This window comes from Lygodium microphyllum, chromosome 9, assembly GCF_053477565.2.
Source record: "Lygodium microphyllum isolate KBCC chromosome 9, Lygodium_microphyllum_v1.1.10, whole genome shotgun sequence".
Lineage (NCBI taxonomy): Eukaryota > Viridiplantae > Streptophyta > Polypodiopsida > Schizaeales > Lygodiaceae > Lygodium > Lygodium microphyllum.
In genome coordinates, this window is record NC_141143.1 from 24,357,937 (window position 1) to 24,374,856 (window position 16,920).

A 16,920-nucleotide genomic window follows, 5' to 3' on the forward strand; every position below is an offset into this window, starting at 1 on the left:
CAAAATTACCGGAGTGTATGGCCTACTTTCCACTAGAGTGTAACAGAGCATACTTTTTTGGGTCACATAAAGTTCCATGGCCCATTAGTATGTTAGTGTGGGGGCTAACATTTTGGGTGTAGAAGACGCGTTCTAAACCTTGGAAGCTTCACGTCCAAGTTGAGTGAGGATGAAGTGCAAAACATGGAAGGACACATCAATATCAAGAAGTGGAGATAGATGAAAGAAGACCTATGCCCGGTTCGATAAGTGGATGGGACAGCTGGTTGGTTGTTTGTGAATGCCAATCCTGTTCAAGGCTACAAGACACTTGAACAGCATCAATTTGTACATCATCAATGTTTAATATAACTGCGGCTTATGTGCACAACCTCAAATAGCTGCTGATCCATACAGATGGTACTTTAAAATCTCTGGCAACATATGCGCAGTAAAACACACTCTTGTCATCTGTACCAGTTCTTGGTATCTCAAAAATATGTGCAATATTTATATTAATTAGCATACAGCCTTCCTTCTTAAAAGGAAATGCTACTCAAAATTAGTAGCAGCATATGCACAGGAAAAAAAACACGCTCAAGTAAGCTACACCACCTGTCTTGATATCTAAAATATTTGTGGAATGTCTATTGTCAGCATAAGTAAAGCCTTCCTGTTTTATTCAGAGGGGAATTTCTTACTTAGAATGTTTCCCTGAAGTGTGACCAGGCAGACAGCTACAGTCTGTACATGACATCACAAAAAGGATGAAGTTATTCACCACTTTCTTTTGAAACAGAATCCACCTGATCATGAAAGCAGCATAACACAATTTACCCCAGCTTCAATGTAATGGCATCATAGCAATCATCATCGGATGTGTGAGCAGCTCGGCAACTTGTCATTGCTGTAGGAAAAAAAGAAATAAGCCTTTTTAGACTAATCATTAGTTGCTTCATCGCAGGATCTGATCTACAATGGAATACCATTGAAAGTATCCTACTTTAATGTTAATCAGCCTGCAATGAACCCATTACAATCATTTTCAGTCCTATTCTTCAGAGCCAGCACCTTAACTGTGAAAACAATAAATATTGCTTGTATCGATTGTGAGGAAGATTTTCTACCATTGCCTTCAGAGATTGTTCCAGAACATGCTGTCCCAATGGTACTACTTGTTTTGTCCGGACCAGAACTTACTGCAGTAATTTCAGCCACCTGCTCGATATAAACACTCACCAGCAATTTGATCAAGTCAGTACCAGGAAAGTTTACAAAAAAATCAAACAAATAATGTTTCTTGTAGCGTGTAACTTAACGCAATCACCTATCACCTCTCACACCAATCAGTTACTGAAGTTCAAGGCTGATGCATGAACATTTTAAGTTCCCGACTGAAGTTCTCCCAAGAGTAGAAAGCAAATCCAATTTACGCAAAGTGTCAGAATAATTCAGAAATGGAAAAAACACTTAACCTTACGTTTCAGAAACTCATTTTCCTCTTGTAAACGTAAAAGGCTCTCCTGCACACAATTCATAAGGATCATGAACATACACAATGACAATGACAGCAATAATATTCATAAGGATCATGAACATACACAATGACAATGACAGGAATAATAATGCCAATGACATTGATAACAATGATAAGAACAACGTGGACAACGACAACAATGATGAATCTAGTGTCAAGGCATGCATGATGGTTACGTTATATCAAGTCAGAGATGTGTTATGTGACAATGTTTTACAGCATTTATCGCACTGTGAAGACTTTTGAGAATTTAGGATACATGCCCAAGAGTAAGGGACAACCCATGCAAGAGAATAAACTCCATTAATCAGGGATATTGCAATGCCAGTAGGTTCGTACAGGTTATCAATAATAATTTTCTTTTCAAATCAATTCACTAATAAGGTGTGTTTGGACTGTTGAATATGCAGCCCAGAAATGCAAATATATTGATTCTCTACTCATGTCATTATGCTCACAGAGGCTCCTACTAATGTGCAGGCCGCCCAGGGTCAGAAAAGACAATTATATTCATTAACTAAGCAGGTGCACTCTAGACCATGCCTCTAGGGTTTTGCAAACCTGGGTCGCAATTATATTTGCAATAAGAAAAGAAATAAGAAATTAGCCAAGTTTGTGAATGTTTTGGACTGGGGATGTGAAAGTAATATGGCAAAGAGAAACACTTCAAACATTTAGGCATTCAATAAGGATATTTGGCATCTCCTCATAACCAATCCAAAATGACAAGATTGGGTAATTATTTCAGTTGCTTTAAGCACACTGCAATAGCCAATGATTTATGAGGACATCCTCCAAGTGGACACTTAAGTGGGTCAAGAAACCACTCAGTGCCATGAACGAGGGACAAACCCCATCGCTTATTAAAGCCTGCTCAATGACTTTTAGCTCCTTGGAATGGCTCCACTGTAGGGTTAAGTAATCATGATTCATCACGTACTCGAAAACTAAGAGAGAAGCCCAGCGTATGTTTGATTTGTGTGTCATAGATAGAGAGAGAAGTGACAAGACAAGAGCAATGGAAACTCCATACACACATACAAAGTAAGATGAGAGAGCAAAAGAGACTGGATTAGGCCAATAAGTGTGCACAGGTTGCTAAACTTGGACATAAATCTCAGACCTTTGCATATTCAAGAACAACCAAGAGTTACGTAAGCCATTCTCCAATCCATCTACGTTATTTCTATGAGTGCTCTACATCATTCCCATAAAAGCTCATAGAGCTGAACATCTGTGACACGCCATCCCAATCTCTTTATAATTAAGAGAAAACCTATTAATAAATGCCCCAAGAAACTTTTATTCAGGGTTGTCTCTGTACGTAGTACAGACTGATTCGTACGGTACCGTACCTTTCTTGCCCAGACTCCAATCCTTGGGACCTTTTGGCCTACCATCTCCGCCAAGCTCCTTGGAGCATGTCTTCTCCACCCATGTCAAGAAAACGTGCAATTTTTAGGCCCCAAACCTAGCCCCATCTGCTATCCCCTACTTTTCCCAATCCCCCCCCACCCCCCATCCCATCCTAGAGAGGGTCTATGCAACAAGAATGACCTGCAAATCAATGGTATGACTACATCTCACAGTCCAAATGGACCAAGCAATAATACTAGCAATCAACTCCCACCTATGGTAGTGCCCTCAGTCTATTCTATCTATGAGGAGTCTAGTGTGGGAATCGTGCTCAAGTGCTAACAACAATGATAACTCCCGTGTGTTCTAGTGCCCTCAATCCACTCTTTGTGTGAAGTTTGACATGTGAGAAGCTTGGCTTGAGAATCATGTTGATCAACAATGAGAAAAGAGTGACTGCCTTAAATAGATGAGATTCTAGGCCTACAAGTGGGCTGATTTGCATGCAATCACCAAGGGGCAATTTAGGGTTTTATGCTGCTCATTTGTTGTGCATTGGATGTAGAGGTAAATTGAATTTAGTGATTGTTAGCTACAGAGGGCAGGGCAGCTTGCTATTCAAAATGTTGTTAGGGCATTAGACCAATCTAGCAAGAAAGAGTGGATCCTTGGAGAATGATCCCTCTCAAATTCTTGACTCTTCTTGGGTATTCACTTATACAACAAGTGTTTGGAACTGATGTGAAAAGGAGTAACTGCAAGGATACCAAAGTTTTGGGGCCAATTGGGTGTCAACTCATCTTAATTTTCTTGGGGGAAATCTAGCCCAAAGTGGTTAAGTGTTGAATTTTTTATTTCCATTTGCCATTTATTTTATAAATTTAATTCCTTGTTGTAAATTATTGTAAACCAATGCATTTTAGGACTCCACCACCCTTCTCTAAAAAGAAAGGTTGGTTTCACCAATGGTGCTCCCCTCCATGTCTATCAATCTAAGGACACTATACACGAGATTCATGGTCTTCACTAGGCTAGCCGCATCCTCCCACCAATACTCTTCCACGACAATGTGACAAAATGCAATTGCCTTGGGTTCATTATTCTCTTCCCAATTCTCCCACTCACGGCAAACAATAGTGTGAAGCAAGACATGCCACACCCTAATAAGCCTCCCAAGGAGATGAGCATATATGCAAACCTTGCCTTCAAAGGCTTAAGAAGCCCTATATCAATGTTTGCCCGTGTATGCTCAGAACCTTGGTTTAATTTCAAACTATCATTTATTTTACGAATTTCTTACTTGTTATAAATTAACCTTTTATAACTAGTGGTGTGCCCCTCCATGCCTATCAATTTGAGGACATTGTACATGGGATTCAAGGTCTTTACTAGGCTAGGTGCATCCTCCCACTATTACTCTTTCATAACCATGTCACAAAAAGCAATTGCCTTGGGATCATTCTTTTCGTCCCAATTTTGCCACTCTTAACAAACAATAGCATATAATAATAAGCCTCTCCAAGGTAATGAACACGTATGCAAACCTTGACTTGGAAGACTTAAGCAGCTTTGAATCATTGTTTGCTCTATACATGCTTAGAACCTTGGGTCTCTTGCAAACAAAATTGACCATGCTATATTCAAGAGAAAAAATATGATCCACCTACGATAGCTTTGTCACATCCTCCATCACAAGGCCTAGGCTATGTGTAGCACAAAGTGTCCAAACAATAGTAGAGAACTCTTCTTCAAACATCTTTCCCATAGCCACACAGTTTAACCCATTATTTGTAATCACCTGCATAATGTTGCTTGGACTTATACTAACGATTGCTTGTCATAAAATGGACCATATGTACGCACCTTTGGCCATACTACTTGCATTTGATCCATCTATGGGACATAGAAATATAATGCCTTTGCAATAAGAAACCAATATGTTGCAAACATTTCTCTTTCACACATCAAACCATCCATCACAAAGCGTATTGTACATTATGGACATTTGTAACTTCATCCACAGTATTAGGATGACATGATTGTAAGGGCGCTTGGGTAAGTAAACAATTCCCTTGCGAGGGCACTGTCCAAGCATCACTATTGCATCGCATTTTGCATGAGCATCAAAACTTGCATCTTCCTTTGCATTATCTTACACATTGGCATTGTGTTCATGTAAACATGCATTTATGCGCATTTATCCCTTTTCACTCACCCTTGGAGTGGTCAACTGTGGATCCACTATACTCATGGCATTGCATATGGCAATCTCCAAAGGCAGCTTTTTCCCCCTATGCTTGCATGCTCACTTTGCTTGCTCACACGTCATCTTGCTTGTCTCTCCACACATTTTTTTAGCTCAACACTCCTCTTAGGCCTAAACTTGAGCCATGAGAATAAGCCCTTCATAAGCTCGATAATAGCTGAGGCATTACAAGCCTTCCATAAGTAGATGACCTCATATGAAACAAGTGCAAAATTAGGATGGAGTCGAAACCCTTGCACTAAATCCCATAGGTTCTGAGAGGCTAAGACAAGCCTCATCAAGTTTGACCAAGTGGTGTTGTTTGACCCGTTGAAACGAGTCTTATCATTAAAAGCATGCTTGGCAGATAAGGAGTTAGAACCATGAGGTGTTAGTAAAGATGGATAGGTGGGTAGGGTGGAGGATAAGATGGTGGTGGATAAGGAGGAGGGAGTAATAGTGGATAGGCAAAAGTAGGGTGCTAATGTTCAATGAGTGCCAATTGATGTGGAGATACCGAAACGGACATAGGTCCATATGATATCGAAGGTGGAGGTGGGGGCACTAGGACACGATAGCCCTATCCAAATGTCGACTGGGGCACAAAGTAATGTCGGAATGGTCCACTAGGTAATGCCATAGAAGCACACTCCAGTAAAACCGACCTTTTGTCAGAGTGAAGCAATGCAAAAGCGAATGACCAAGACAAAGAGTCAACAAAGAAAGATATATTAACGTCTACACAAGGCCAATGTCGCCTATGAGACAAAATCCAGAGTACATCCATGTCTAATGTCATCTCATCAGTAAGATAAAGATAACATGACAAATAAGTGGGTGGCCTATGAAACAGTACTGAAAATAACTAAACGATGGGATTATACTAGGGTTGAACCATGTGTAGTGTTGTTCCATCGATAGAAAAGAAAGGGAAAAGAAAGGAGAACCAAATCTAATAGAACCATGTACAAAAGTGTGGTGGAGACTATGGGTTATAGCTAATCTCAAGACCTCCACATGATCTCAACTATGATGCGGTCCCTAGCTTCTTCACTGATATGCTTGGTGGTGAGTCTTCGGTGTCTCGTAATAATGGCTCTAATCCGACTGTGGTGTGGCCTCCTCAGACGTGGTCCTGGTAGACGGGGTTGTCATGCTCGACAAAGGGAAAAGGCTCTATCCAATGTGACTCCACGGTGTGGCCTGTAAGGTGTCTGGCAAGGTGGCTCTGTCTCTGCTAGGCTAGTAGTGTCAGTAGGGTCAACTCTGTAGAAGAAGTTTGTCACTACTCTCTGTGTGTGTCCCTCTGGGTGAGCTGGCCTCCTGTCTCGCAGTAGTGCAATTCAATGCCTCTCGAGATCCAGGAGGAAAAGACCTAGGCATCTCTAGTCCTCGTACTCCATGACACGACGAAGGGGTCCAAATCCATCACGGAAGAGGCAGTGGTACCGTCCTTGTATGTCATAGTATGCTGTGCATCTCCATATTTAGTGCTCCTCCGTCTTAAGCTCTCGACCACAAAGTCGGCAAGTCCTATCCTCTGCTAGGGTATTTTTCCATCTATCTGTCTCCCTGAAGCCTATGTGAGGAGGTACGGATCTGTCCGATAGCAACCCATACGCTATGGGAGAGATGGATGTCCATATATGCTAGCCGAATAGTGAAACCATCATCAGAGAGAGACAAGAAATAATTTTGTAGAACTCCATCCTCGATCCTAGAGGGAGTGGTAGGAGGTGGTTCCCACCGCAGTTGGAAAAAGTTGGTGTCCACCATTTTGGCCATATCTCCCGACTCATAGCTCCAAAAAATTATAAAAAAATACCAGCCAAAACTTCAGCTCACGCGCTACAACTTTCATGTTGAAAAGTTTTTTGGATTAGAGTGGAAGTTCTTTTAAAAAAATCTTACAAAATCATGTGTCTGATTTTTCTTCCACTAATGTTTCCAAGAAGGGTCCTAGATCCATGTCTTTGCTGTCTCAATCCTCAAGATATTAGCTTTGACCACCTGGTTTAACTCTGATCGGCTGAGAGAAAGTACAGAGCAATCAAGGCTATAAATCAAAGGTGGAAGGCCGTCAATATCCAAACCATGTAGACTCATCCAAATAGCCATCTCTGATAACCAACGGTTCTTCTCAGCTCCTACTGCTAGTTGTTTAGATGAGGTTAGTGCCAATCTAGAGTATCTATGGCGTGGAAGTTCCCATAGTTTGTGCCAAAAGGTCACTACCTTGAAGAGTGCCTCCAGAACTATAGGTATTGCTCCTAGCTCTGCTCTGACAATAGAATGTGGGGTGGAGGGCTTACTCCTAATCATACATGCTATCATCATGATCAATGGTCTTTCCATGCTATCCCAACCATCATAATAATCCCTCTCTACTCCAATCTGATCAGTGAGTGGGCTAAGACGCTTGTGGTACACGCTACAATCCCATACCTCTGCTCCATATAGTAATGTAGGTGTGACTAGGGTGTCAAACAACCAGAGTTTGGTGTGGGGCTCTTGGAACTATATGTGAGCACATTGACTCTCGAGTGCCCCTAGTGCTGCGTATCCACATGCCAAACGTGCTTCTGATGCCCCTCTCAACGAAAAACGTGGGCCAAAGAAGGTGACTCCCAAATAGACATATTCCCTCACATGCTCCAATATGTCTCCCCCAAATGTGAATTGGTACATAGATCTAGTCACCCATGCTGCTGAAGTATTGAAAACCACGGTTTTGGTCTTCCCAAGGTTCACTGAGAGGTCTTTATCTCTATAGAAGATGTGCAAAGCATCTAGATGGCACTGCAATCCCTCCGGTGAATCTGAAATGAGAACAATATCATCTGTATACAGTAATATCAGTATCAGCACCCTTGCCAGGCTGGCTCCAGCTCCTCGGTCTATGTAATCTAGAGAGAGGAGAGAGAGAGAGAGAGAGAGAGAGAGAGAGAGAGCAAAACATAGAAAATCTACAGTGAAGAATGATGTATAAGGATGCAGAAATATACACGGGTGCAGAGAGAATGTCTGTGTATGTCTCCACCTCAAAGATCTCGATCTCCATCAGCCCTGAGGGCAGTCTCCATCGTATGCAGCCTGAAAACTGGGAGCACAACTAAGAAAGATAGCAAAAACCAGGGCCAATAAATAGGCCTGCAGAAAATGCCAAAAAATACCAAGTTGCCTGCATTAAGTGCAGCTGATTGGTCAACAATCTGGCCAACCAGCTGTTCGACCTGAAAACTGCCATCACCTAACACGTCAGCCGCCACGTGGCACTCCTATTGCACCTGTCACATGTTGTACCTGCTATACGTGCTGCTCCTACCTGTCCAAGGAATGACCAGATCTAACAACCCCTCTCAAATCATGGACACGACAGAAGGCTAAGAAATCTGCCATTGCACCTGTCACATGTTGTACCTGCTATACCTGCTGCTCCTGCGTGTCCAAGGAATGTCCAGCTCTAACAACCCCTCTCAAATCATGGATACGACAGAAGGCTAAGAAATCTGGAGTGCTATCGGAGTAAAGCCTAGGGAATCATCTTGGTAAACAAGTCTGCAAGATTGTTCTCTATCTTGCAATAGACCAAGGAAATGGTCTCATCCAAAATCTTCTCCCGAATGAAATGGTACTGGATCTCAAAATGCTTCGTCCAAGCATGAAACACAAGAATCCTAGCCAAGGCAATGCAACTCTCATTGTCGCACTGTAGAACAATAGGACTGCTTTGCAGGCAACCAAGCTCCTCCAAGAGCCTACGAAGTCACACTGTCTCATAGGTAGTAGAAGACACTGCCCGATACTCCATCTCAGTCGAAGATAGGGCATCCACATCGCCAGCCCAATCAGAATCACTCCATGCTATAAGTACAAAGTCTGTAGCACCGGTACCAACTGGATAATAGATTCCAAGATCAGGGGTCCCCCATAGGAATCGCAATTCCTCTGAGCAACCTGCCAATGTAACATCTTGGGTTCACTCATGAACCCGGCCAGCACACCGACAACATAACATAACTCAATACAAGTATTAAGAAGCCAGATCAAGGAGCCAACCAACTACCTATAATGGATGGCATCTACCAAAGGAGAATCAGAATGAGCTAAAGCCTTTCAATTCATGTCCATAAGAGTCATAAGGGAGTTGCATCCCTCCATCTCATACGTAGTCAAGAGCTCCTGTACATACTGCTGATGGGAAAGAAAGATCCCCCTCAGAGTCTGATAGATCTCATTATCTCAAAAGAAGTGAAGAAGTCCCATATCCGTCATCTCAAACTTCTCATGAAGTGTTGCATTCATCTGCTCAACCATCTAAGTATGGTTACTTGTCACAATCAAGTCGTCCACATAAAGGACAAGCAACACACGACCTCCACCTGAGGTGTGTACACAAAGCTAGGGGTCAGCTTTGGAATCCCGATACCTTAAATTTCTCCTGGAGGAACCAGTCAATCTTCTCATTCCAAGCACAAGGAGCCTGCTTAAGGCCATAAAGAGCCTTCCTCAACCTATATACCTTACCATCAAAAGAACCGAAGCCTAGAGGCTGCTCAACATAAATCTCCTCCTTTAACTCCCCATTCAAGCAGGCAAACTTCCCATCCAACTAATAGACCGGCCATCTTCTATGGCTAGCCAAGGCAAGAACTATGCCAATAGTAGCCATCCGAGTTGTAGCGGCAAAAGTATCCTGGAAATCAATGCCTGGGCACTGTGCAAAACCTTTAGTAACAAGGCGGGCCTTGTGCTTGTCCAATGTGCCATTACTGCGGTACTTGGTCTTAAAGACCCATTTGACCCTAATGATCTTCTTATGAGGAGGCTTCGCATAAGATACCAAGTGTCATTCCTCTCAATCAACTCCAACTCCTGCTCCATCACTTTCCGCCCATGATCATGCTGTAAAGCCTCCTTCACGAAGGTGGGCTCCCGATCCAGCATGACACGAGTCATCAAACAGTAATTAGTGTAAACAACCGCAATGTGGTATGCTTGGTTCCTCCGAGAACGCCGTGGACCATCTTGCGACTGCCACTCCTCAAGGATCCCTGCATCACGAAGAGTGTTGTGAGCCCTGTCAAAAGATGACGTACCAGCGAGAGAATAGGGTTTGCAGGGAGGAACACGGAGTGAACTCAGCAAACATGGAGAAGAGAAGTGAAGAGAGAAGAAACTCTGATGAATGGAATGATGAAGTTCCGAATCATGGAGTGAATGTGATACAAGGGAACAAGGGTACCGTAGCAATCACAAGCCACGAACTGCAATGTCCTCTTGAAGGGGTGTGAGGGTAGTGGAGAGGCTGGAAAGAAGAGGTGACGGACTGAATGAATCAGCCGTGAGGAATGAATGAGAGAGTGGCCTATAAATAGGCACAGTCAGTCCAGGATGGCGCCCCTTTTTGGGGCTGCAAACCCTAAACGCAAAACGCAAAACGCAGAAACACAAACTGCGGGTGAAGGGTTTCTCAACATCCCCTCTCAGGCCCAAAAAGGGAAACAATGCTAAAGAATGCTCAAGCAACAGGTGCCACTTGGATAGTGTCCCTTGTGGGGAAATTGTTCACTTGCCCAAGCGCCCTAGTACAAAGATGAAGAAAATATGCAATGCATAGCAAGAATGTCGGACTTTGTGTGGTGCCGAGCTTCATGTGGAGTAGGTTCCCCCTTTGAGGTGGGAGGTGGAGGGTCCCCAGCTATGCCGCCTTTGAGGGTAAATAAATAACATCCCCCTCTGAAGTAGATAGGGAATCCAAAAACTCATGGATCACGACCGAAAAGTCTGATGACGAAGGAAGTACCACTTGTTGTGCCGAAGAAGGTGTTTGGGGTGTCGAAGAGCTCCCAAACGTGGCCTCTCGAACTTGAGTAATCGAGGGTGGGGAAGGGTGGGGCTCAGAATGAGCAAGAGGTGGGCAACAATCGCTATCTCTCAGTGGAACAGACTGGGTCGCCGAAGAAGAGGAAGGAGTCGAGCAGCCACTGTCTCTCGAAGGAGCAGACTGACGAGGAGACGGTATCAAACAATCACTGTCTCTCAATGGAGCGGACTGCAGATCTGCAGGTCGTGGAAGCCACTATACCTGAAAATTAGTGGGAGAAGACTGCTGCTGGCATTGCGACGATCTCCAGGAGGTCATAGCACCAATTGATCCTCCATGTGCTCGAAAGGACTTAGTGCGCATCGGATGCGTCTTGTTGCCTTGAGCATAGTACTTTGATAGCCGATGCAGAACATTCTCTGTGGCCTAGAAAGGAGAGATGGCACAAGGAGTGCTTGGTGGAAGACGCATGTACTCTGGAGGGGTGGGGAGCAAAGGTTGAAGTCGGCAAGCATGGGTGGTGTGTTTGGTGATGCCACAGTAGGAGCACCCAGTAGTCTGGTCATCTATTGGTAAAGAAGCCATGGATACCAGTGTGCCTTGCTGAAGAAGGAAGAGGTCATCCACCATGAACCACGAACCGCAATGTCTGCCTCAAGGGGTGTGAGGGCAGTGTGAAGCACGAACCGCAATGTCCGCCTCAAGGGGTGGGAGGAGAGTGGAAGGGTTGGAAGTGGGCTGCCAGTGGGAGGAGGATGTGGCCAGCAGTAAGAGTTTGAAATCTGCAAAAACGAGATTGTTTTCTGAATGGAGAGTGATCAGTAACAGTCGTTCTACTTAAACAGCTGCAAACTGCGGGTGGAAGGCTGGAAATAGACGCTAGACTGTAGATGACAGCAAGAGACGGCTGAGACTGCGATGTCCTTTGCGAAAGGGATATGGGCAAAAAGAAGAAGACAAGTGGATGCCGAACCCGCCACACCGGTCTTTGCCTTTACTGGAATGGAGGATCTTTGCCGCTGTTTGAGCAGATCCAACTCTGATACAATGTCAAAAGATCACCTACCAGCAAGACAGTAGGGTTGACGGGGAGGAACATGGAGTAAACTCGGCAAACATGGAGAGAAGAGAAAAGAAGAGAGAAGAAACTCTGATGAATGGAATGATGAAGTTCCGAATCATGGAATGAATGTGATACAAGGGAACAAGGGTGTCGTAGCATAAGGAAGATGATGATGACAGCCACGAACCACGAACTGCAATGTTCTCCTGAAGGGATATGAGGGTAGTGGAGAGGCTGGAGAGAAGAGGTGACGGACTAAATAAATTAGCCGTTGGAGGGGGAGCTACGGAGCTCTACCCCGAGACCTACGGACCGCTTATTGATTAAGCATTTCAAGCCGAGCAGCCATGGCTACCTCTCACATAGTTGACGCGCGATGCCTACCTTACGGGTGTAGTGAGCTTACCTTGATGCTCGATCGAGTTCCCTCCTCTCTCTTGCACTCCGGTAGTTCCATGATCTTTGTGGCAAGCTCAAGCAACCTCAAGCCCCCTCCCTCAAGCTCCATCCTCCATAGCCGCGCGAGAGAAGAGAAGAGAAGAGAAGAAGAGAAGATGAAGAGAAGATGGGGAGTTTCTTCTCCACGATCCCTCACTCTCACACACTCTCTCACTCGCACTCCCTCACTCTCTCACTCAAGCACAAGCAAGAAGGTAAGAAACAAGAGAAGAAGAAGAAGAAGCTTTGGCCACACACAAGAATGAGCTTCTCATTCACTTTTGAACTTTATATACATGCCCTACTTTCTGGGCCGTCATCCCCACTTTTTACATGGCCGACCATTAGCCTAGGCCCTCTTTTCCTATTTCCCACCATTCTAACTTATCCCATTCCCAACTAATGCATACAATTTGCACAGGAGTGAGCCTGGCACTCTTTTACAAGGATTCGGGAGCACTTTCACAATTAATGGTGCGCTTATACTCTTTTCTTTTCTCGAGGCGACATTGAGGCCTTCTAGAGAGGTCATCATTCAAATTTTTCAGGGTCTGACCTCCATTCGGGGCGCCTTTTCCTTCCTTTGTCTTGTGCCCTTTCGGTTATCTCCTTCCATTTTCCCGCTCCTCTGCTCCATTTTCCGATCCTCTGTGTTGCGGTAAACATTACCCCCCTCCTAGTTGAGTGCCAGCCCCATGGCACTATGGTGGGGAATAGTGGGATAGTTGGGGTTGTTGCTAAGTGGAACTGGTGGGTAGATGACCATGATCAAAAGGTGTTGTTGTGAATGAGAGGTGATGGAGTTTGATTAACGATGACTGGGAGAGATTCCGGCGTGCTTTAGACTTCATGAAGATGCTCGGCATTTGTCACACAGTTGTAGCTCCCATCTGCAACGGCTGTTGAACCTGGGGATCTCTAATCATTTGGAGAATATGAGGTTCCAAGATCTATGCCAATGGTGGGTTCATCACAGAGTTTTCCTTCTACTTGATTGGGTTCACTCATGGTAGCCATCAGCAGGTAGATGGTCAGCTACATCAAGCATGTTGGTCCATCCAACCGTCGGAGTATGCAAAAGCTCCTGAAGCTGCTGTAGTGGTGTCCTGTCCGACTCATGGAAAAATTCCTAGTCATTAGCGGATATCGTGGATGGTCTTCTTTAGTTGGGTAGCCATTCACTGAGTCACGATCATAGCCTGCAAGAGAAAGTTGTGCACTCCCTAAGGGGTGTGTCTGTCTCACGATGTGGTGTAAGTGCATGTGTAGTGGAACTGGGAGATGGGTCTAACCTTGGGTAAACCCTTGGTAATGTCCCACACTCAAGGACCCAGTTCGAGTGTTGTTGGAGGTGCAGTGCAAAACTTAGGGTGACAGGTCTGGAAGTCTTGCCCTTGATGTGCCCTAAGCGTGAAGTGGGGGAGGGGCTAGGTATAAACCCTAGGTGTAGTGAGCGAAGTGAGCCCTTATGCTTTTTTTTTTTTTTAAAGAATTGCATACAAGGAAGGTGTCTTGGCTAATGCCTATCACCTTCAGCCAGATTAAGAGGTGGTCGCAAGCATTGGGATAGGAATGCGCGACTTTGTAGATACTCTTTAATAGTGGCCCGAGCCTTCAGAGGTGTGGATGACAAGAAAGGATGATTGCACCTCGTGAAGCGGGTATCACTCATATCCTCTAAGATTTCTAGGCAAAAGGAGGGAAGCAAGGTTGCCCTCATCATTAATCTAGTCATGGCTCTACTATCTATCCCTAGGTTGATGTAAAAAAAGAGTGGAGGGAGGTGGGCTTCCTCGGCTGTGGGCCTCTGCATTAGTGGGAACTTGATAAGCCTAAGATAATTACAGGTGATTAAGAAGGCTGGATCCGGGCAAGAAGAAAAATCCGCGAGGAAGCGGATGATAGATGGGAGGAAATCCTCTAACCTAAAGACTAGGCATTCCTCGAGACTCCGGGCATTAACATTATATATCTTAGGAAAGTCAAAATCCAAATGAATGTTTCGATCGTAGTCAACTCCATGCCTACGGGGGTAGGGCATGTAGATGGGGTCATTGCGTTCTTCAGGGAGCGAGCTGCAGAAGGCGGTCCAAGCGTCAAAATTGGTATCCCAAATCCTCCTCCGCCACTTCGGCTGCGCCTCGTAGCCTTGGACGGTTTTGGGAACCCTGTTTACCTTGTCCTGCCAGTAGTTCTGCAGGCTCTTGCCTCCATCTTGTTATTATGAGGCTTCTTTTCTCTATCCACCTGTTTGCAAGATCATTAGCTAGATCCTTGATCTTGGCTAGAATGCCTAGAGGCAACGCACGGTCCAGAGAGCGTGGATAAGCAAATGAAAGTTCAAATGGCCTCGTTTGGAACTCCCGTTCACGCCATATGACCAATTCCTAAGGCCAATCGATAGGATTGGGATCCCCTCGTAGTGGCACCGGCTCTTCAGGGAATTGTCTTGACAGTGACCGTGCTTTGCGTTGGGCTTCCTCTGCCAGTTCCTGTTTTTTTCTTCTGGCTGCCACAATGCGCTCGGACATGTAGGCATCTTCGGGCTCTTCAGGCGAGAGGTCTGGTAGAGGCGGACTGGGCATTCTTTGTTCCTCTTCTTCAACATCTTGCTCAAAGTCCGGACCCTCTTCGACATTCTGTTCGGCCACTGCTGGGGCCACTTGTGGTGGTGGTGGCGGCTGCTCATGTTCTTTGAACCCAAGTTCCTGAAGCTCAACAGTGGAGAGGCCGGCACGGCATATGTAGTGAAATTGCTGCTCTTTTGTGATTCATGTGCCTGTCGGAAGCTCCCATTCTTCTTGAAGGCCATACCTTAGTACTCGGGTAGTCAGTTCTAGCTTCCTTCTTACCTTCTCCACTGAATCATTGCCCTCCGCTTGGGTGACGTGTAGTATTGTGCTGAGAAAGACTTACCTTTGTGCGTTGGTGCATACATCAGCAGCTTCTGCTCTGGACTCGACAAGCCTCTCTCGCACTCAGCCACCGCCAAGTGTTCTGTTAAATGCCTAGCTCTTTCAAAATTGTTCTTTTCCCACTCGCTGGCTCTCTCATTCATCTTCTTTCTTCCCTCCTCCAGCTCACTTGCCAGGGTTGTCACAGCCTGCTGCTGCTCATTTGTTAAGAACCAAAGTTGATTTCTCTCCCTAGATTTCCGAGCCGACTGTTCTTCAGCAATTTCTTTTGCTTGATTTGCAATGCTGAATCTCTGTTCTGCCTCAGCAATTAGTTCTGACTTTTTTTGCACAAGCTGCTCGTGGCTTTGGATCTTCTTTGTGTGAAGGCCATGGCCATGAGAGCCTCTGTGTCTCCCTTGGCAATCTCCAATGCACCTTGCAGTCGTTGTGCCTCATGTTGCAGCCTTTGTGCTTCTGCTGCGAGGATTGCCGGCCTTTCTTGTGCTAGGAACTCTATCTCTTTCTCCAGTCTGTCTTATTCCTCAAGTCCATACCATAGCTGAAAAGCTATAGTATCCTCTTGTCGCTCACTTGGCTCGCCTTCTTGAGTTGTTATCTGTCCGTACCTTTCTAGTTTGACAGTTCTCTGTTCCAGGTCAGCATACTGCTACACTAGTAACTTTAAGCTCCGCTGCTCTGCCACCGGGTTTTGCTCTTCATCTTCCAGCCTTTGTCTTAGGCGGCTCTCATTGTCCTAGGCTTCCTTTGTTTTTGCTTCCAGTTGATCTTGTAGCGCTTTCACCTCCCTTTTTCGATTGGCTCCTTGCTTTGAAACTTCTAGCCTTAAGGCTGCCGAAGTTTCCTTTTCTTTTTCTAGCTCCACCAGGGCCACCTTCTTTTCTTCTTTCGCCTTGCCCAATTGTGCTAGAAGCTTAGCCACATAAGCGTCGTAGTCCACACTAGGTGGCATGGGAGTAGGGGCTGTAGTGGTTGACGCCTCTAGCTTTTGTCGTTTTGGATCTTTTCTGGACTCGGCATCTACGGCAACAGGTGAAACCGGCATGTCCTCTGGAAAGGGCGGTAGTGTACAACCAAAATATATAAATGCTTTCACCCAATTCACAGTCGCCTACTTTACCTGAACTTAAAGACACAGAATCAAGAAGAAATACAGGAAGCTAGAATGCTCCTGTTGCCATACAGACACCTTGTTGGCCCCTAAGTCAGGCGCCCCTTGCGGTATTTCTTTATTTTTAGACAGAGAGAAAGTACAATGGGCTGTATTTCACCTATTCTGGGTGAAATTTGGCAGCATAACAGTACAATTACTGACCCAAAACAAGTTGACCAAGACGGTAAACTCTGCCCAAGTCTTAAACCTCTGGTTGGAGTACAGAATTGACCATTTCAGTCTGCTGTAATTACTGGTTCAGACCTGTTCTGAAACCTGTTTTCAACTCATACTGTTCCCTATACTGTTCAGCCCACTGTAATTACTGATTCAGACCTGTTCTGAAACCTGTTTTCAGCTCATATTGTTCCCTATACTGTTCTGCATCATCTGTGCCAAGTGCCCCT

General features: G+C 45.0%; 1 protein-coding gene across 4 annotated transcripts in view; it reads right to left on the minus strand.

The window, feature by feature from the left end:
• Positions 1-246: 246 nt before the first annotated feature.
• Positions 247-16,920, minus strand: part of LOC148030874 (MADS-box transcription factor 23-like) — a 55,354-nt gene continuing 38,680 nt past the window's right edge. For 3 of the 4 annotated variants that reach the window (XM_087684402.1, XM_087684403.1, XM_087684401.1), the window contains 4 exons: positions 1,455-1,502; positions 1,107-1,197; positions 817-886; positions 247-723 (listed from right to left, as the gene is read on the minus strand). In XM_087684402.1, the coding sequence (XP_087540528.1) occupies positions 717-723; positions 817-886; positions 1,107-1,197; positions 1,455-1,502 (216 nt within the window). In that variant the 3' untranslated portion in view covers positions 247-716. Of the gene's footprint in view, positions 724-816; positions 887-1,106; positions 1,198-1,454; positions 1,503-16,920 lie in introns of those variants that run through there. The other variant, XR_015691820.1, reaches the window with a different exon arrangement.